Source organism: Hipposideros armiger, unplaced genomic scaffold, assembly GCF_001890085.2.
Source record: "Hipposideros armiger isolate ML-2016 unplaced genomic scaffold, ASM189008v1 scaffold_270, whole genome shotgun sequence".
In the NCBI taxonomy this organism is placed as follows: domain Eukaryota; kingdom Metazoa; phylum Chordata; class Mammalia; order Chiroptera; family Hipposideridae; genus Hipposideros; species Hipposideros armiger.
The window spans coordinates 1,584,421-1,606,698 of NW_017731620.1; the positions used below are offsets into that span (position 1 = coordinate 1,584,421).

The window sequence follows — 22,278 nt, forward strand, 5'->3', positions numbered from 1 at the left end:
CCATGCCTGGTTCTGATTTCCTTGGTGAAACAGTGCCACTCACCTGATCTGAAGCCAAGTCAGCATGGGGGTTGTTCCCCCTCCAAACACCCAGACTGTGAAGAACACGAGCAGCAGCGTGGTGGTAAACATCATCTGCTTGGGCTGAGATTCTGTGTCCCGAATAGCTAGGGCAAATGCTATAGCTCCTCGCAGGCCTTACAGGGAAAATCAAAAGGAGACAATAAACACCTCATTTAATTGAATTTAGCTTTATCATTTGCTAACAAACACACTTTTTATTTTTATTTATTTTTTAAATTAATTAATTTTTTTATTGTTAGTTTCAGGTTTACAGAGAAATTACTTTTTTAAATTAAACTTTGTATTTTGAGATAATTGTAGCTTTGCAGGCTACACATAATAGCCTCACACACATAATAGAGACTTACTGTGTGCCTTCTCCCCCCATTGATAATAACATCTTGCAAACTAGTACAATATTACAACCAGGTTTTTGACACTGATACAGTCAAGACACAGGACATTCCCATCAGCACAAAGATCCCACATGCAGCCCTTTTATAACCATATCTAATTCACTCCTACACACTTCCTCCTTAACTTCTGGCAACCAGTAACCAATTTTCCATTTCCATAACTTTGCCATTTCAAGAATATTACATAGATGGTCTCATGAAATATGCAGCCTTTTGGGATTAACTTTTATCACCCAGCATAATTCTCTGGCTATTCTCCAAGTTGCCAAATGTATCAACAGTTCATTCCTTTTGATTACTGAGTGACATTCCATGGTATAGATGTTCCAGTTTGTTTAACCATCCATCTATTGAAGGACATCTGGGCTGTTTCCAATTTGGGACTATTACAAATAAGGGTGCTGTATGAAAACATAACTTTTCATTTCTCTGAGATAAATTCCCAGGACTGCAATCCCTGACACATGTGGTATTTGTATATTTTAAAAAGAAATAACAAACTATTTTCCAGAGTGACTGTACCATTTTACATTCCCTCTAGCAATACATGTCATGCAGTTTCTCTGCATCCTCACTAGCATTGATTGTTGTCACTATTATTCTATTTTAGCCATTCTAATAGGTGCGTGGGGAAAGCTTATTGTGGTTTTGAATTTGCTTTTCCTAATGACTAATGGTGTTAAACATTTTTTAATGTGCTTATTTGTTATCTTTTTTTCCTCTTGGATGAAATGTCTCTTCACGTCCTAATATTATTTTCTAATTGGATTGTTGGATTTTTGATTGTTGGGTTTTGAGAGTTCTTTAAATTTTATAGACAATAGTCCTTTGTTCGATATATATTTTGCAAATATTTCCTCCCATTTTGTAGCTTTCTGTTGATGAAGTCTAATTTGTTGCTTTTTCCTTTTATGAATCACGCGTTTGAAATCAAGTCTAAGAACTCTTTGCTTGGATCTAGATCCCAAAGATTTTCCCTTATATTTAATTATTTTCCCTAAAAGTTGTATAGCTTTATATTTTACATTTAAATCCATGATCATTTTGAATTAATTAATTTTTCTATAAGGTATGAGATTTAGGTCGACGTTCATTTTTTTTCACCTATGGATGTTCAATTGCTCCACTGAATTGCTTTTATTGTCTTTGTCAAAAATCAGTTGGGTGTATTTGTGTGGCTCTATTCTTGGGTTCTCTATTTTGTTCCATTGATCTATGTGCCTGTCCTTCTAATGCCACACTGCTTTGATTACTGTAGATATATAGTAGGTCTTAATATTGAGTACAGTGATTCTTATATTTCATTTTCAAAGTTATTTGAACTATTCTAGGTATTTTGCCTTTCCATAAAATTTTAGAATAATATTGTCTATATCTAAAAATAAAACCTTTCTGGGCACATTTCCTTTTCATAAAACAAATATGTCAGATGACAATGAAAAGGAATGTTATGGAGCACTGAAACTTAATAAATAAATAACATTGAAAAATTACTCCAGCCTGAGTAAACACTTTTATAAATTCTATAATTTAAACTAACCTAGTAAAACCTGATTTTTCCTGTTTTCCTTTTTCTTCATTAATAACAATATGCTAATTGAATTTTTATGAATCCACATTAAATATATTTCCAAGAAGAGGTATTAAAGGTTAAATGCCAAAATTTCAAATCCAAGTGTGATGACATTAATAATAACAGAGATGTAGACTTTGAAGAAGAGTAAATAAAAGCATAAGCAGTAAAGTAAAAATTAAAATGGAAGGTAAGGTAACTCTCTTGGGTAACACAAGACTTGCAAGACATTTATGAGCCCTGTTATATTAGGTAACAGGACAAATAAACATTTATAATGACAGCAGGTATAAGTCAAAGAGATAGTAATTTGGTTATTTTTATAGGAAGGTATAAATCACATACATAAAATTTTAGATTCATATAAAAATATAAAATTTTTATATTTACTGTGTCATCTAGATTTCTAAATTTCCAAATTTTTATTCATACATTAAAAGTATTTTAGAAATCAAATACAGGGTAGGATGAGGAAAATTCTAACCAGCCTGGGTTTTATCCTGGGTTCCCAATTTAGGATATAATGCTCCTTTTTTATCTCCATGCTGAGAATATACAAGAGACAAGTGGCATAAAGACAAGATCCAAAGGATTAGACTAGAGAGACTTAATGTATTTTGCCTGACACAAGAAAGCCTCAGCAAGAGAGGAACATGCATTCCGATTATAAAATACCTTTAAGGAACAAAATGTAATAGAAGAAGGAAATTATTCTAAGTCTCCATGTAGACAAGGCAATGGCCTGAAGATAAAGAAGATAACATTTGAAGTAGATATTAATAAAAGAAAGTTCTTATATCAGAAATTCTGAACACTTGAGATGACTGCACTCCAGAAGAAAAGTCTTCACAAGAGATGTTCATGCATTCAGACCCAGCTGAGGATGAGAGGGGATATTAATAACCCTTGATACTGGGGGATATTTTAATAATGTTCTCTTCAGGAAATACAAATGGTGTCATTAGGGAATGAAAACTCAAGGAAACAGTCTTGCAACTGACTTCTGTATCTGAAGAGAGAATTTACAGGTCAAGTAAAGCTCCTAACAGTGTTTAATCACAGTACCAAACTGGAGATAGACAGTGATCTTTTTAGTTTTCTATTTTCCTCAAGCTCACATTGTTAGAATGTCCATAAAGGAGCATTACCCCAAATTAAGTGGTGAGTAATTAAAAGTATTAAGTGATGAGACTCTAAGTATTTGTTTTTATTTTTTTGAATGTGTGTGTGTGTGTGTGTGTGTGTGTGTGTGTGTGTGTGTGTTTACTTGGAATTTTTGCAAGAAGAAAAAGAACAGAGACTGGAATAAAAGTTAAAACTTGCTATACCAGGCTTATTGTAAAGTCTTTCATGTTAGATATCAAAGTCAAGGAAGAACACAATCATTTATCTTCTTAAATATGTGTAATAATGTATTGCTGTTATGTTAAACTAGCCTAACTGCTCTTAAATCTAAATTACCTATACATGAGTAGTTCTTGGTTTAAAAATATACTCAAAAGATATCTGTTGTTCTGACTTCTAAAAAATATATATCCTATGTATAAAGCTCTCTATTTATAAGATGCAATGTAGAGATCTCTGGGGGGAAAAATAGTGTAGCCACTGATTTGTACTTGTGTCAGGTTAAGAAATATTGTTAATTAGGGCCAGACTGTAAGATGTTGACAAGAGGATGCCTTCTGTATATGATGACCACCTAAAAATCTATGGAGCGTTTTTGGGAGAAGGAGTCATCTGTCTGTAGTCCTGGTCACATGTGGGACATATGGCACATGCCACATGTGAGATGGCCAAACAGCATGGGGAGCACGAAATGGAGGTGAGGTTGCTAAGTGGACAACGTAGAGCTAACTTAGAACTCCAGATAAGAACTACTGCTTTGTCTCCCTCATCCTTTATGATTCGAAAGTTATTTAGCACACATATGGAGCCTAGACAATTGTCAAATCAATGACCATTCATTACTTCATTCAACACATGTGTGTCTTAGTCAGACATAACAAAATGCTATATGAGCTGCATAACAAAATACCATAGACTGTGTATCTTCAACAACAGAGATTTATTTCTCACAGTTTGGGAGGCTAGGATGGCCAAGATCAGGGTGCCAGCATGTCAGGTTCTGGTGAGATCTCTCTTCCTGGCTTGCAGATGGCCATATTCTCGCTGAGTGAGAGGAAGCTCTGCAGTGTGTCTTCTTATAAGGGCACTAATCCTAGTATAGGGGCCTTACTCTTATAACCTCATCCTAACTCACTTAACTCCCAAAGGTCCCATCTCCAAATGCTATCCTATAGGGGTTTAGGGCTTCAATATATGAATTTGGGAGACACAATTCAGTCTGTAGTAGTGTGTACTTATTACCTGCCATGTGGAGGTTCTGTGCCCACTTGCCCTTTTTTCTTCTCATGGATTTGGGAAACAGAGGTCTTTAGGATTGAAATAAGTTACTCAGGCAATCATCAAAATACTAGAAGTGAAAAATTAATATTGATTTAAGAGTTTCTTTCAGCTGATGACTGTTTCCAAAGAACACATAGCATTTTGCTTAGAAACTCAGGAAATCCAGAACTCATTGTCAAACTTGTGTTTTGTTTCATTTTATGGATATTTTGGCCATTTGGATTTACCTTTCTTTTTCTCTTTTTTTGACTAACTAATGGAAATAAGTCCATACTTTTGAGGCTTGATAGACTACACTATTTTATTTTAGATGGATTTACTTTGCAGTGATTTGACATATTTCAGATACTTAGTTGGAAAGTTAGCATCATCTTGGGGGAATAAAAGAATTACCTGCAATTAAATGTGGTTTCACTTAAAATTGGTCTCTAAGAGATCCTTATGTTAATTAAGTTTATGTACCATTCATAACAATAGAAGATTACTGAACCAAGGAAAGCTTTCTAGTAAGGACCCCTGCTGCAGAAAAGGTGCAGCTTACTATTTATCCTTAAAGAGTAAAAGTGAAACTTAACCTGTTATACTTTTGCAACTGAGTTCTGAATGGGTAAAGGTCAGGTACAGTTACATTACAATCAAAGCCATATATGTGATTTTTACTGAAGGCACAAAGCAATAGTCAGAAACTAAACATTTGTTAAGCACATTACACAAGAGATGGTGGTGGGTATAAAGATGAGGAAATTTGGGTCCCTCTATTCTAGGACTCCTACAAAAATGACTCTCTTAACAGGTAAACTGTGATAAGGTGGATTAGAGGTGTAGCATATGCTTTGTACATATAATCTGATGAAGAAAAAGGTTAAGATTGCTAAACTTCATGAGAGCCCAAATCATGACCGCTGGCAACAGATGCGTAATGTTTAAGGCACTGAAATCATTGGCGGGGTTAAAGAGATCTTTTCAAACGTGGTTTTCTATACCCGAATCATTTTCTCCCATTCAGATTTTCTCCAGTTCTTTCTCCTATAACCCTCATCCAAACTTCACCTAATTTCAACTGGTCTTCAGAGCTCAGCTGAGCACCTGACTTCTCTATGAAGCCTCCTCTGAGGTCTGGGCCTGGTTTTAGATAACTTATATTCCTAGTACAAGCTGTGTTAGCCCAATCAGGGAATTTATGACATTACATTGTAATTGGCGGGCTCTTTGTTGATCTACAACACCTAGAATGATGCCAAGTACATAATGGGTTCTCAGTAAATATTTGTTGAACAAATCAGTGGCTGGGTGAATATTCTGATTTTTTGTGATTCCAGATTATGTAGGGGAAAATGATTGATGCTTGCTAGTTTACTGGAATGGTTGAGTAATTGTTTTTTTTTAAGTTCAGCTTTTGCCCTTGTCTTGTTTATTGAGACCCTGAAAGCCTTGTATTGAGTCAAGAGACAATGGGATGTGCCCCTTGGGCTTGCCCCTGACAAGTTGCATGGTTATAAGCAGGTTGCCTTATCTGGTTCAGTGTTGTCTCATCTCTAAATGGAGGTTTTCAGAGTAGACTCATGGTCTTTAGCTAGATGTGCATGTCAAAATTAGCTGTGAAGCTTAAAGCTATATGTGGTCATTGACACTAGTGTCCTGACTCCACAGATGTGGCTTCAGCTGAGAATGAGTCGCATGATAGTCAGGCTTCTCTCGCTTCCCACTCTGCCACCTTGGTCAGGGCCGATCACCTCACACCTGCTACGCCCCTGACAGACACTGCGGTCCCTTGGCTTCACAGCCGTCATCGTCTCCTCCTTCCAGACTATCCGAGTCCCTTTGAACAGTTTACTCAAAACCTAGCTTTCTGAGGTTCACCAACCATAAGTGGCTTCCCACAGCCCATAGAACCCCTTCAATCAGAACCTCACCCCACTTTTCCCATTTGCCTGTTCGTCACTGAGAACTTTTCACCCCAACAAGGTGGTCTTCTCTGTTCCCATAACAATTGTCATCCTTCCCTCTGTGCTATGACCCCACTGTTAACCCATTGTTTCATTTCTTTCTGCTTCTGTTCCACCCCCATGAAGTTTCCCGGGAATACTCCAGTCCATGTGTTCTCTCTTTCTTAAAAAGCCTATAAAACATATTACCCATGCCATTTAATATTGTTTATGCCATTTAATGTACTATTAAATGATAGTCTGAGATAAATCAGTAGTTTAATGTGATCTGTTCTTTACCCTTAATTTTTAATCTTCTAAACGTTAGAATTACATCTTCTTTACACAGTTCTTATATTTCTCATAGTACCCAAAACATGAAACGCAGTAAATGCTTTTAAATTGAAAGATTCCAGTGGTTTCAGACCCTCTAGATACGAGGCGGTGATATTCATATATTCATTCCTTCAGTCCTTGAGGCTCCAGGGGATAGCAGTAACCAAGAGATAATCTCTGCCTTAAAGGAGCATCCAGATTAGTTTGAAATATATATATATAATATGTGGGGTGCTAACCACATAGGGTAGGAGGCTAGAGGATGCTTTTATGTGAAAGGTGGGGTGGAGGTGTTTAGTTGTTTAGAAAAACCACTCTGGTTAAGTGACTGAGCAGTGACTCTAATGGATTGGAATGAGGGAGAAGCCATGTGCATATCTAAAGAACAACATTCCAGGCTTCTGGGACAGTAGGTGCAAAGGCCCTGAGGCAAGGATGTGCCTGTCGGAGTAGCAGCAAAGGGGCTGGTGTGGCTGAAATGGAATACGCGGGTGGAAGTGGAGGGGAGTGAAAGGAGATAATGCTGAAGAGGGGTCAGAGCCCGATCCTGTTGGGCTCTTGAATAGCAGGGCTTTTGAATTTTATTTTGAGATGAAAAAGTTTATGAAAATTTTTGGCAGGGTATTGATATGATCTGTCTTATACTTAAAAGGATCACTCTGGCTCTGCTATGTAAAAGATTTCCAGGCTGAAGGTAGAAGGTCAGTGAGAGGCTGCTGGATTAGCCTTGGCAAGAAGTGAAAGTAGCTCAGACAAGGTGGTGGCATGATAGATGCTGGAATAATGTCAAAGGTCAAGAATATAAGAATAGTTGCTGATAGAGGGGCAGGGGTATGAAAAGAAGAGAGATCTCCAAGAATTTATGGCCTGCATAACTGGAAGAATTGGGGAAACTGTGGGAAGAGCATGCCTGAGTGCACAGGAGAGATCAAGGATTATGTTCAGGCATGTGAGATCCAAGATGCCTATTAGTTTCAAACGCCAAGTGGAGAGGCTGAGTGGGTGGTTGGATCTAAGAGTCTGAACTTCAGGGGAGAGGTTAGTCTTTACACTGGAGAGAGTGGGAAGATGGCTGGAAAGTTTAATGCTTGATGTGTAGAAAGATACAGTGTATTTTAAGCCTAGTTTGCTCCTCCATCAAGGCCTTTGCACATACCGCTCCTCCCACCTGCAGCTTTCCTCCCAGGTTGCCCCTGGCTGTTCTCGTCCTCTCAGTCCTCAGAATGGCTGCCCTGACTTTCCAAGTGCCCTCACTTTAACCTAGGGTGTTTTTTTTTGTATATCTCTTATTGCACTTATCACCATCTGAAATTTTCATGTTTATTTTTTAATCTTTAAGATCTGTGCCCCTTCACAAGAACTTGATAAAAGCAGAGCTGGTGCTAGAACAGTGCCTCTCCTAGAGTAAACCTTCCTCAAGCATTGGATGAATAGATGAGAGAAAAGTCATATTTTGCATCGGAAACACAACAGGAATCCAAATGAAAATGAGCAAGCAGATGGATAGGAATGCAGAAATGTCCCTGAGAAACCAACCCATTTTTTAAGAGACATGTCCCTCAGACATTTGGGATATAATCCATTGCAATCCCTTTTTTTCTTTCATTTCAAGTACTGTGAGGGGTTTGATTTCAGAGATTTAACACATCATTATCATTAGTCTGATAAATCAAACCTTAATTTAGGTCTACACTTGAATTATGTATTGCTTTTACCCTTGCTGAAGTCCCATGACATTGCAAAGGATAACTATTTTCAGCAAAAACGTCAGTCTGGTTTGAAATACATTTTCCAGGATAGCACAGCCTTGCTACACAGCTCCATTTTCAGTTCAACACCATTTTATCACATGGAAGCAAAGCCAACAGATTGTTTCAGTGGAAAAGCCTTCTGCATTCAAAAATAAATTGAGTTTTTCTGGAAACTAAGTCTGTGTTAGGCAAGCAGAACTTTCTTTCCTTCATCTCTCTCCCTGAACTTCAATCATTTAAACTTAAGGCCACTAAGAAGGAATGCAACATAACTTCAGTATATTTTTGCATAATATGAAGTTTGTTTTTGGATGCCTTGGGAAGCTAGGAAAGATAATTGTAAATAAGCTTAGCTCTGTCATATCTCTGAGTCAACATGCACAGATGCTTCTAGCTTTGGAAGTTTATTTTTATGTAGGTAAGGTGGATGTGGCAGTTAACTGTGGCATTAATCTTTCCATTAGCTGAAATATTCAAGAGAGTTTCAAGAGAAAGGCTAAGAAAGATCAGCAGAAAGTAACCATCCTATGAGCAGTACACAACTTATGGTCAGGTTGTGTTCTAAAGGACAAGTTGTGAGTTTTCTATTTAGACCAGTGGTTCTCAACTTGGGTGATTTTGTCCCCTAGAGAATATTTGGCAATGTCTGGAGACATTTATGGGTGTTCCCAACTGGAGGTGGGAGGGCACTACCAGAGGTGCTACTGAACATCCTGTAATGTACAAGACAGCCCCCAACAGAAAAGAATTATCTGGTCCAAACTATCAAGAGTTTCTGGGTTGAGAAACTCTAGACAGTGGATTCCTTTTCCCACAGGAGCAACATTATAATTGGTGATAATGTTCCTACTGCAGCAGGCTATTTTGGCAAAGATGGCTATCTGCCCACCAGAACCCATCCTTATCATACATGATATGCTGCTATAACTGCATAAACCACTTTTCCTAGCATCTCTTGCAGCTATGTATAGCCATAGGGCTGTTTCTCACTAGTGAACCAAGAGCAGAAGTGATGCATATTATTTCTGGGCCAAGACTTTTAAGAAGCAGCTGTCCTTGCCCCAGTCTTTCTTTCCCTTTTCACCATCATGGTGTGTTCCTATAGCAGTGGTTCCCAAACTTTAGCTACATCAGGATCACCTGGAGGACTTGTTCAACGTTGGATTGTGGAGTTTCTGATTGAGTGGGTTTGGATGGGGTCTGAGAATTTGCATTTCTAACAAGTTCCCAGGTGCTGCTGATACCACTACTCCAGGGACCACACTTTTGGACCCTGTGGCTTAGGGAATTATGGTACTATAAAATAGAAGGAGCCTGATGATATCTGAAGCACCATTTGAAAAACAGGCCTCTTTTTCCCCACCCCTATGTTAATATGAATCTTGGCCTGAGAGCATTTACTGCTGTGGTTCAACCACTGAATTTTGGGAGTCTGTGTGTTTCCATCAGCTTAGCCTATCCTAAGGCTCTCTGCATCTACTTACCTACATCTCTCTCTCTTACATGTCTCTATAGAATCACAGACTAGTTTTTGAAAGATAAGGAAATAGGGGCTGGCAGGGATGGAGTGCTCAAGGTTACGTAATAAATGTTATGGCTGGTTATTCAATTTGTGTTTCATCCCCTCTATTGAATACTTATTCCATAACACATAAAAAAATCATGGTTATATTAAAAATTTGAGTTTTAAGTAAAGATGTATAGAGGAAAATTTTCTTCCCCTTTCCTATGCAGAAGATCAAACTGAGGCAACATTTTGAAATAGATGTTTTGCTTTTTGCTGCCCTTCCTCAACTCCCTCTCTCTCTCTCTCTCTCTCTCTCTCTCTCTCTCTCTCTCTCCTCCTTTTCCCTCCCTCCTTCCTTCCCACCCCTCTCTCTCCCTTTCCACAGTATCACTGACATTATGTTGCTTCTCACCCAACCCCCAGCCCAGGCCTCCTAATCTAAAATGATAGGATTTTTACTGTCCAGTCAAATTCCCGTTTCCTTGTGCAGCCCAAATGAACATCCTGCCAGGAAGACAACAATTAGAAGGAAGAACTTTGTTCAGGAAGGATAGCACACTATCCTCCTGAAAGGTGTGCGTTGAAATACTTGTTACCATGCGTGCTTTTATGTTTATTTGTAGAATTTAGTAGAACTCCAGGAAAGTCCAGTGACACTTTTCAGGCACTGAGGGAAGTGGCTGGTGGATGGGACTGAGGACCCTGTAAAGGGAGGGCAAGGCAGTCTGGGCACCTGCCTGAGCATCTCCTTCATCATTTATGCAGATCCAGGGTCTGTGGTGAAGGACTTGGTTGCAAAAAGCGCATTTGAACCTACACAATATCTCAGGGTTAATGCCATAAATTCCTAAATTACTTAATGGCCGTATGAAAATTTATCACAAGGCATTAAAAATGTAACTGCTTCTTGCTCATTTGCATATATAACTTATCTTCTGAGTCAATCTTAATGACTTCTTTTGAAGTCTAGCCACGGGACCCAGGGAAGAATTAGAAGGACTTGTGCCTGGCTTAAACAGGCTAATTTTTTTTGAAATTGGTTCATGTATGTGGATAATTTTCTAAGGTTATGTCTACATAATCATGGAACGAGCAATTAGTAAGCAAATTCAGGATAAAATAGGAAAAAAAATAATGTAATCCATTCATTTGCCTCAATGGATAGACAGGTTAATTTGGTTCAAAATATCATTTAGATATTTGTGACACTCTTGACATCCCGAGAAACCAAATGTACACAGTAAGTTCCTGAATTCAATGATAAGATCATTTACTTTCCTGCATCCTTCTAGGGAGAGGTGACAAGCATTCTGGATTGTCTCCTTTCATTATTCAGAGTCTCTCATGGGCTGGCTTGCGCCTGTTGGCCCAAGTCTCTCACCATATAGGATGGTCCAGTGATGTACAAGATCTTGCCACTTCCTCCCTCAATGAAAGTCTAAGTAGATAGTGACATTTTGCGTGACCAGTTTGTCCCAGAGTAGGCTACAGTATATTCTCACAAAAGCTGGCACTTTGAGTTACAACATTTTGATTCACATATTAGTGCCACGAGTAAGTCACTGCTGGAACTAAAGGTAGAATATCAACAATTGTCCTTAACTGAAGGGAGGGGCAAGGAGCCCTGGGTCTTGTCTTCCACAGATGAGTCACTAGCAGTTAGCATTGGCCTCAGGCTATGTCTTCAGCAGTGATTTGACAGACAAACCTCCTTTGGAATGAAATCTTAGTCTCTGATAGGAGGTTTTTCTGAGAGTAGTTGTGAGTTTATGGGAATCACATCTCTGTGAAGCACTAATGATGCTCTCATCTGTGGTGGGTAAAGAAAGGGATGGAAACTCCCGACCATTGAGTGTTTCCTTGGAGGCAGTCCCTGGGCCAGGCATTTTGCATACATTTTCTAATCTGGTTTTCAACCTTGACCATCTAAGGTAAACATTATTATCCCTGCTTTATAGCCAGTGGAACTGAGGTTTGGAGAGGGTTCATCACAGAGCTCCGCGTGGCTGCACCTGCTTCGAAGCCTGAGCTCACTACACTTCACCAAAACAGTAATTCCTAGTGAGAAAATATCGTGCTGTGCCAAGTAGCAGAATCTAATTTGCTGTTCAAAATGCAAGCACTGGTAATTTTTATTGTAAATTTATTTTGGAGCTAAGTGAAGAATGACCATATTTTGACCTAATTACAGGAGAAAACAACTCTATGGGTCTGGCCACATTTCTCAGCTAGTTCTTGGATGTTCTGAATTTATCATAATCACATAAACTTACTCAGCATTTGAAACTCTGAGAACTTAATGGGATCTGCAATTCATAGGGCCCAGCTATGCTTGTGTACTTTGTCACTGCAATGCTGCTTGTGCTTATTCATTATTCAAGATGGTTTTCCTGTGACTGCAGGACACACTGGTTAAAATATTTTCATGACTCATTTCTTGCATAAACTGGTTAACCCTATCCCATTTGAAGACCTACTCCATTTGGCCACTTTGCTCTCTAATGCTGGCCTTAGGCCACACTGGGTACCATGTGAGAGGGATGGGGGCTCCGCAGAGATGTAGGCTGGGCAAGTAAAGCTTGACAGCATGAAGGTGTCATCCAAGCTGTCTCTCTCTGGAAGCACGAACAAGGGAAGACAGAAGGAAAGAGAGCCCTGTTGGTTAGAGGGCTCAGCATCTCAAATAACCCTTTTATGTACTTTAAAAAAATAAATTAATAAATAACTTTTCCTAAGCTGAAGTTAGGTTTAGCCTGATTCTTGATTCAAATCACCTGGCTCATGTAAAAGTCCCAGGGTTTTAAATGAGATCTCAGGTGTTTAACTAGAAAACAAACACATCTTCCCAATACAGAGCATGTAAAGACCTGAAAAATGTTCCCAGACCCGAGTGCTACCTTTGAGGAGTGTTAACAATATTTACTGTTTTCAACACTCAGGGTAGGGCTTTTTGACCAGAAGTGAGTAGGTGAAAAATATTTTCTTTCATCTAAAAAAAAAAAAAGGTTTTTATTTGTTTATTGATATGTCCTTAAAATTATTGTTGCTTAAGTGGCATGTTAGTGCAACATACAAATTTAGTAGAGTAGACAACGTTGTAGTTTGTTCATTCATTTGCCTGTTCATCCACCAGTTATGTGTGGAAGGTTATTCATTCCTGACCATTCCTGTTCTATGAGCTCTGGGAACTTCCAATTCTAGAATTGGCCCCATAGGCAGCTCTCAGACTCTCAGACCAAACTTGCATGGTCCCACAGGTAGGAGCTAAGCAACAGCAATTTTAAGGATGGAACCCAACAAATAAAACCTTTTTGTTTTTGAAAATTATAGTGTGCTGGGTGCTGAGGTACAGAGAAAACCAAACAGTTAAGTATTGGCTTCACAAAGCTCCCAGTCTAGGGCATATAGGCAGGCAAACCAAAAATCATGATAGAATGTGATGGGTACTAAGAGAGAAGTATTGGGCCTATGAAAACAGAAGAGGTGGACCAGCCCAGAGGTGAGGAGTTACCAAGGTTTTCTATAGGAAGTGATGTCTATGCCGAGATCTGAAGAATCAAAGGAATTAGCTGAATAAAAGAGTGAAGGTGGCTGGGTATGGAAAGGGTTCTGGGCAGAGAGAAAGACTAAGTGAATGGGGGGGTGGGAAAGTCAGCATGCTCAAGGAACTGGAAGAAATTCAATAAATGGCTGAACACTGCAATGCTGATGAGATGGCAAATGGAAGAACAAGGAGCAAGATTAGCATCTGGGAGGGTCTAAGGCAATCAGAATGAAGTGGGAGGAATGGATTGAAGAGAGAAGTTCAGAACAGAAGCCATGAATTGCGATGTCATTCTGGGATGTGGTCCTCAAACTTTCATGAGCACGTGCATTACCTGGGGATCTTGTTAGGAGGCAGATTTAAATTCAGTATTTCTAAGGACCTCCCCAGTGATACCAAAGCTGGTGGTCTGAGGACTACACTTTTAGGTATCAAGGATCAAGGGAGCATATGGAAGTGTCCCTTTTACATGGGGGCTGGTAATTTTGAGACAGTCCTGGTGGCTTAACGGAGTTCCATGGGCTTGGATAGTCACAGATACAGGTTCTGGTTCCTAGGCACTGCTGAACCAATGGCCATGGCTCTTCACTTTCATGAATTCCATGTATGTTTTCTTCCTGGATGAACTGATATTCTGCTGGGCAAGGCTACATAAGGGTCAAAGTCTCAAATTGGCTCTGACCATGGCCCAATGGATGGCTCACCAAAAAGACACTAGAAAGATGGTCTCCTACATATTGACAGTGGTTCTTAGGCCGTTCCTCATAGTATACCGTCCTCCCACAGTACACTGGTGTTCTGTGAGCTGCAAAATAGTGTCCCCCAAACTTGAATAACAATGGCAGTCTTTCACCATTGAGGGTAAAAAATGAATGCTAATGAAAAAATTTTCCTAATTTATAGTTTTTTCTGTATGCCTTTCTCTTAATCCACTGGTGCTGAATGCTAGTGAGTGATGGTGGACAACTCAGTGAGCAACAAACTTTAGCAGCAAAGCCTGGCAGCCCTGGTGCTGTGGTCTTTATGGCATATGAGCTCAGAGATGAGGTTTTATGTTATATCTGCACACTGTGGTCACACCTTCCTTGCTAAAACTCTTCTAGCTTATAAGGTAGGGCACATCAGAGTTTCAGTGTCTCTTCTAAGTGCAGCAGAAATTGGCATATTGGGGGAGCATGCTCTCTGACATTGTCAGGCTCTTTCACTCTGCCCAGGGATTCTGGGCCTCTGTCTTGTCTGGATCAATACAACAGCTCTGCATGAGGCTCTATAGCCCACAGGCCACAGCCCCCAGCTCACAGTGGCTTCAGGAAGGCAACCAGGGCTCAACTGGACTTGACATTTCTCTTCCTTTCAGCAGCTCCTGGTTCTTACTTAGCTTTAAATTAAATATAAATTACAGCACATGGGTTTGAATTAAAACAAGAGGCCTGATCTTTTAATAGGCACCACATCAAAAGGAAAGCTCATTTGTGTGAAGCATATCTCCTCCTTCTATTTAAACCACAGAGCTGTGCCTCTTGGGTTTCCAGGGAACCCGGGGTGGGGGCAGGGCAGCTCACTCCAGCGTGAGCAGGGGCTGTGCTCAAGAGTGACAGGAAAATTTCAGGGAACTTAGTGTCCTCTTAAATCCTTTGTGCTGGGTATTACACCATACACAGAGCAGTTCCCAACTCCTGGGCTTGAATGTAAAGAAGGACTCAGGAATGTCTCAGGGTAACCTTCTTCAACTGATTCTTGACTGCAACCTAGATACCAAAACCAGAATTTGCATTATTAAAGCTTCTCAAGATAGAAAAGACAGAGACAACTACTCCTGACCTTGACACAGTTCCTCATTTTCAGTTTCTAAGGCTTCATGTGTGTGCGTGTGTGCGTGTGTGTGTGTGTGTGTGTGTGTGTGTGTGTGTGTGTGTGCTCGTGAACGTGCAGATTACTAGTCTATACAACATAAACTGGGTAGGATCTGTGTGAATGAAAAATTCAGTTTGGGCCGCTTCAGTCTGTTTAATCCACTCCAGAGGTGGAAGTGGGAGGCGGGGTAGAGGGCAGTGGTGGTGGCAGTGGGAAGCTGTGAAGAATGTGAGCTTTACTCAAAAGCATGGCTGCACCAGAGCCATGCCTAGAGCTCCAAGCCCTTGTTCAATGCTCATTGCAGGCCCCACTCACTGCCAGGAGAGGAGGAACAAGCAACTGGATTTTGCACACTTTCACCTCCAGGTGCATTCAGATTTGAAGACAGGTCTGGTTCAGGTTTTTTTGGGTCCCATTAAAGAAAAACAATACAAAAAAAGTATTTTACAAACTTTACATACCTGGGGTCCCTCCCAGGATCTCGGAAGGGGCTTGTGTAAGAGAGGGAGCCTGAAGCTTAAGCTTCATTAACTTTACAAGTGAAACCACTTCTGCTTGGAAGGCATCACCAGCTCTTTCCCTGCCCAGTTCACAAAGGGCACACTTACATGAGGGTAAAGACGAGGGAAAGGTATTGATCAGATGGTAGGTGTAACTGACAAAAAAGTCTGTGTCTTCCCTGGCTGCCTTTGAACCACCTGGGCTGCACTGTCTCAGGGAATGACCTTGGGCCAAAGCCACACTCTCTGTCAGGCATGTGCCTTTTATGACAGGGCCTGTATCTTTGTCTTGGCTCACCCAGATACATGCCCAAGAAGCGGCGTCAGTGAATATCTGCTGAATGAATAGCTATGCATGACTATGAGTGAGTGCATGTGTAAGTAAATTCATACTCGCACTATAAATGAAAAGGCATTGTTGTATATCTTTCCCAAAGGACTCTGGAAATGTTTTGAGCTATGTAAAGAAAGCTTCAATTTAAATTTATTAGTGAAGCATGGACTATATTCTAAAAGAAGGCTATCAACATCATCCTTCTTATTGGATGACCAAAACCACTCTAGGCAAAGGTAAGAATATCAGATTATATTATAGAGCAAATATTCTTTAAATGGAAAGGCTTTTTCTTCTGGTTTCAGCAGATGTTGTTCTCACACACCCAGAAAAAGCTAGACAGTGTGTTCTTTAATCTGCTTCTTTACCTTGTCCTCTGGATAATGTTACCTTAAGTTGACCTTTTAAATTCTTTATTTCCTAACAAATACATTTAACACTGTAGGTCCTAAGTAAGGATCTGCATATCAGAATTCATGCAGAAAACCAAAGTTCAGTCTGGAGCATTCTCTTTTGAAGAAAAATACTACTCTGAAGATAGTGAACTCACCTGATACTTCCTCCACTCTGATGGGGTCAGTGAGTGCAGTCTACAACCAGAACCAATGGCCAGAAGGGACGTTGCCCGCATGTTTGGTTTGTTGTGAACTGGATGGAGTTGGGTTTGCATGAGGGAAATGTTAGACATGCTGGGGTTGGCCTGGGATAGGGACAGCATGGTTTTCATTTAACTTTTGATCTCATGACCTTGAGGGTAAATTTGAAGTATTGTCATGTGGATGAGAGACTCTAAATTCAAAGTCAAAAAGCTTGGGTTCAAGTTTCAATTTTATCTGTAATTTGTCATGAGATTGTGAGCAAGATACCCAACCTCTCCATCTCTCTCTCTCTCTCTCTCTCTCTCTCTCTCTCTCTCTCTGCAAAATAGACCAACTTACCTATCTTGCTTTTCCCTGACTATGGATCTCAAAACATTGCTAATCAAGGTAAAGTGATTTTTGAGTTGAGCATCTATGATTCCATTACACAACAATGCAATGTTGCATCTCCTCATTTTAAAGTTAAGAAGACAGCTTTTTAAGTGCAAAATCCAGTGTTCTTTCCCCCATAGGAGGGAATGTCATCAATATTATTAGCTTGTAATAAAAATGGCATTAAAAACATGAAGAAGTGAGACTTCCGGTAAGATGGTAGAATAGACAGACTCTGTGCAGACTGCCTCCCAGGATCACAACAAAATTACGAATAATTTATAAGATATTCAACCTCGGAAGTTCCCTGGACCCTAGATGAGCAGAACCGCTAAACAAAGGACTTAAAGAGGAGGCCACGTAGAGTCTGGTAGGAGGGGTGGAGACGAGAGAGGGCAAACCCCATGAGGGACACCTCAGCGGTGGGGAGGCTTCTCCGGTTGGGGGGGAGACCCTCCGGCCCCACACCGCGCTCACCAGCCCAGAGTTACTTTGCCGGGAAGAGGAGTTCTATGATAGCTGGAAGTAGAAAATAGTGAGGACTCTCTTTGCTCAACTTGGTGAGGCTGAGGGCAGCTGGAGAACCAGTGGAGCTGGCAAACTGACTCGCTCGCTGGTGAACACTTACCAGGTTCCTGGTGGAGGGAGTAGCTTTGTGAGTGGGGCCCAGGAACCTGTGAGAAGGACTGAACTGAGTGCCTTTGGCACGTGAGCTAGAGGTTTTTGGGGCCATTGCTCCCCTGGTGTGCACTACATGAGTAGTGCACAGGAGGCCACCATTTTTTCAGGGCTGGGCCCTCCCACAGAGGCTCAGGTCTGGGACTGCATTGGTCTGCTGGAATTGGCATAGGAGTGTGTGTGTGCGTGCTTGTGCGCGTGCTTGTGTGTGCATGTGGCCTTGGATCCCCACCCTCTGCACTGCTTGTGCGCTGTAGCCAGGGAAACACCTGCCAGGCGCGCTCCAACTCCAACAGACTGCTTATTGAGACCCGGGAGTGCGCGACTTGTCTTAGGTCCCCGATTTCCGCATTGCGCGTGCAGTTGCCTGGGTGGCAATTCTCTGTCGGGCTGCTTGGCCTGATCTTCAAGCAGCTGATTGGGACAGGCTGAGACTGGGAGTTTTCCTGGGAGTGTAGGGCTGTGAGCTGTGTGCCTCCGTGATTCGGCCAGGGCTTTCCAGGCAAGTTTGTGTGGGCTGGCTGCTGATGCAGGAGTGCATGCTGCTCTGACTTGGTGGGGGCCACTGACCACATCCTGTGGTGCTTTGGGGGTCTGCCCTGCCCACTTAGAGCTGTGTTGCCAGGGGCACCCTGAGCCCCTGGGTTCTGGCCCCTACCTTCACAGGCCACAGAGGGTTTTTTGCAGGAGCAGACAGACTGCAACAACCTGTGAGGAGTTTTGGTGGTGAGCATGGTTCCAGAGCACACAGCAACTAATTGTGGGAAGCTTACTTCAAGTCTAGAGGTAAGTCTGTGCATGACGCACTGAGCCCTTTCCCCCAGGAGCTGGTGCTGAGTCACCTAGAATCTCTCTATTGCTGAGCAAGTGGTCTGCAGATTAAAGTGGGCGGAGAGCCTCTTCCCCCCTTTTTTCTTTTTTTTCTTTTTCCTTTTTTTTTTCCACTCTTTTTTTCTTTTCTTTCTAGGTGATCTAATACATCAAAGCAATCAGAGTGACAGCCAGAATGAAGAAACAAAGAAACAAATCCCAAGTAAAAGATCAGAAGAAACCTCTAGAAATGGAACTAAATGAAACAGAACTATCCAACCTTTCAGAGACAGAGTTTAGAACACTGATGATAAGAACATTCAAGAAACTTAGGGAGGACATAAAGAAGGATACAGAAATCATAAAAAAACAACCAGGTAGAACTAAAGAATACAATAACTGAAATGAAGAACACACTTGAAGGAATCACCAGGAGATTACATGAAGCAGAGGATTGAATCAGTGATTTAGGAGACAAAATAGCAGAAATCACCCAGATGGAACAACAAAAAGAAAAAAGAATAATAAACAATGAAAATAGTTTAAGAGACCTGTGGGACAACATCAAGCGCAACAACATTCTCATCATAGGAATACCAGAAGGAGAAGAGAAGAAGCAAGGGATCGAGAATGTATGTGAAGAAATAATGACTGAGAACTTCCCTACACTGGTGAAGGAAATCGACATACAATCCCAGGAAGTGCAGAGAGTTCCAAACAAGCTGAACCCAAACAGGTCCAAATGTATGCCAACAAATTCGACATTCTGGAAGAAATGGATAAATTTCTAGAAGCTTACAATCTACCAAGTCCGAACCAAGAAGAAACAGAAACTCTGAACAGACTGATTACTACTAAAGAAATTGAGTCAGTAATCAACAAGCCTCCAACAAACAAAAGTCCTCGACCAGATGGCTTCACAGGCGAATTTTACAAAACATTCAAAAAAGAATTAATACCTATTCTCCTCAAACTAACCCAAAAAGTACAGAAGGAGGGAAGGCTCCCAAGCACATTTTATGAGGCCACTATTACTCTGATCCCAAAATCAGACAAAGATATTACAAAAAAGGAAAACTACAGGCTGATATCCCTAATGAACGTAGATGCAAAAATCCTCAACAAAATACTAGCAAACTGAATTCAGCATCACATTAAAAAGATCTTACACCACGATCATGTGGGATTCATTCCTGGTATGCAAGGTTGGTTCAATATCCGCAAATCAATTAACGTAATACATCACATTAACAGAATGAAAAATAAAAATCATATGATTATATCAATAGATGCAGAAAAAGCATTTGACAAAATCCAGCAACCATTTATGATAAAAACTCTTAGCAAAGTGGGAATAGTGGGATTATATCTCAACATAATAAAGGCCATATATGATATGCCCACAGCAAACATCGTAATCAATGGGGAAAGGCTAAAAGCTTTCCCTTTAAAATCAGGAACAAGACACGGCTGCCCACGCTCACCACTTCTATTCAACATACTTGTGGAAGTTCTGGCTACAGCAATCAGACAAGAAAAGGAAATAAAAGGCATCCAAATTGGAAAGGAGGAAGTAAAATTGTCATTATATGCAGATGACATGATACTATATATAGAGAATCCCAAAGACTCCACCAAAAAACTGTTAGATCTGATAAATGAATTTAGTAGGGTAGCAGGATGCAACATTAACATTTAGAAATCAGTTGCATTTGTATACACCAATAATAAACTATCAGCGAAGAAATCTGGAAATCAATCCCATTTACAATTACTTCAAAAACAATAAAATACCTAGGAATAAATTTAACCAAAGAAGTAAAAGACCTGTACTCAGAAAATTATAAGACGTTGAAGATAGAAATCAAAGAAGATACAAGTAAATGGAAATACATACCATGTTCATGGATAGGAAGAATTAATGTAGTTAAAATGTCAATACTACCTAAGACAATATATAGATTCAATGCAATTCCTATCAAACTACCAAGAACATTTTTCTCAGAAATAGAATACATAATCCGAAAATTTATATGGAGCCATAAAAGACCCTGAATAGCCACAGCAATCTTGCGAAATAAGAACAAAGTGGGAGGCATCACGCTACCCGACATCAAATCATACTAAAAGGCTACATACTACAGTAATCAAAACAGTATGGTACTGGCATCAAAACAGACATATAGATCAATGGAACAGAATAGATAGCCCAGAAATAAACCATCCATATACGGTCATTTAATCTATGACAATGGAAGCAAGAATTTACATTGGAGTAAAGATAGTCTATTTAATAAATGGTGCTGGGAAAATTGGACTGACATGTGCAAAAAAATGAAAATGGATCACCTACTTACACCATACACAAGAACAAATTCAAAATGGATTAAAGAATTAAATGTAAGACCTAAAACAATAAAACTCCTAGAAGAAAAAATAGGAAGTAAATTTGCAGACATTACCTTGAATAATATTTTTACTGAGATAATCCCTCGGGCAAGGGAAATAAAAGAAAAAACAAACACATGGGATTACATCAAACTTAAAAGTTTTTTCACAGCAAAGGAAACCATCAATAAAAAAAAGGCAGCCTACTGAATGGGAGAAGATATTTGCCAATTATATATCTGATAAGAGGTTAATAACAAAAATTTATAAAACATTCACTCAACTGAAAACCAAAAAAACCAAACAACCCAATTAAAAAATGGGCAGAGGATATGAAGGGGCATTTATCTAAAGAGGACATACAGATGGCCAACAGGCTTTTGAAAAAATGTTTAACATCACTAATCATTAGGGAAATGCAAATAAAAACCACAATGAGATACCACTTCACTCTGGTCAGAATGGCTATCATCAATAAATCAACAAACAATAAGTGCTGGCGAGGCTGTGGAGAAAAGGGTACCCTGGTGCACTGTAGGTGGGACTGCAGATTGGTGCAGCCATTATGGAAATCAGTATGTAGGTATCTCAAAAAACTGTAAATGGAACTACCGTATAACCCAGCCATTCCACTCTTGGGTATCTATCCAGAGAAACCCAAGATGCTAATTTGAAAAATTATATGTATCCCTATGTTTATTACAGTGCTATTCACAATAGCCAAGACTTGGAAACTACCGAAATGCCCATCGATAAATGACTGGATTAAGAAACTGTGGTACATATATACAATGGAGTATTACTCTGCTATAAAGAAGAATGAAATTGTACCACTTGGGACGATATGGATGGACTTAGAGACTATTATGTTAAGTGAAATAAGTCAGTTGGAGAAAGACAAATACCATATGATTTCACTTATATGTGGAATCTAAAAAACTAAATGAACAAGCAAAGTAAACAGAAGTGGTCTCAGAGATATAGAAGAACAACTGATGGCTGCTAGTTGGGAGGGGGTGGGGATGAGGGAGAAGGGGGAGGGGAATACATAACTACAATATTGCCACAGGGACATGAAAGACAGCTCGAGGAATATAATTAATAATGTAAATATTTTGTAGGGTGTCAGGTGGTCACATGTCTTGCTAGGGAGACCGCATCATAGATGGGGTAGAGGCTTGATCACTGCACTGTACACCTGAAGCTGATGTTGTATAATATT

At 40.0% G+C, this 22,278-nt stretch overlaps 1 protein-coding gene across 1 annotated transcript in view; it reads right to left on the bottom strand.

The window, feature by feature from the left end:
• The window catches only part of SLC9A9 (solute carrier family 9 member A9), a 613,140-nt gene that overhangs the window by 222,877 nt on the left and 367,985 nt on the right, over nt 1-22,278 (bottom strand). Inside the window, exon 12 of the mRNA XM_019656952.1 lies at nt 44-197. Within this exon, the coding sequence (XP_019512497.1) occupies nt 44-197 (154 nt within the window). The remainder of the gene's footprint in view (nt 1-43; nt 198-22,278) is intronic.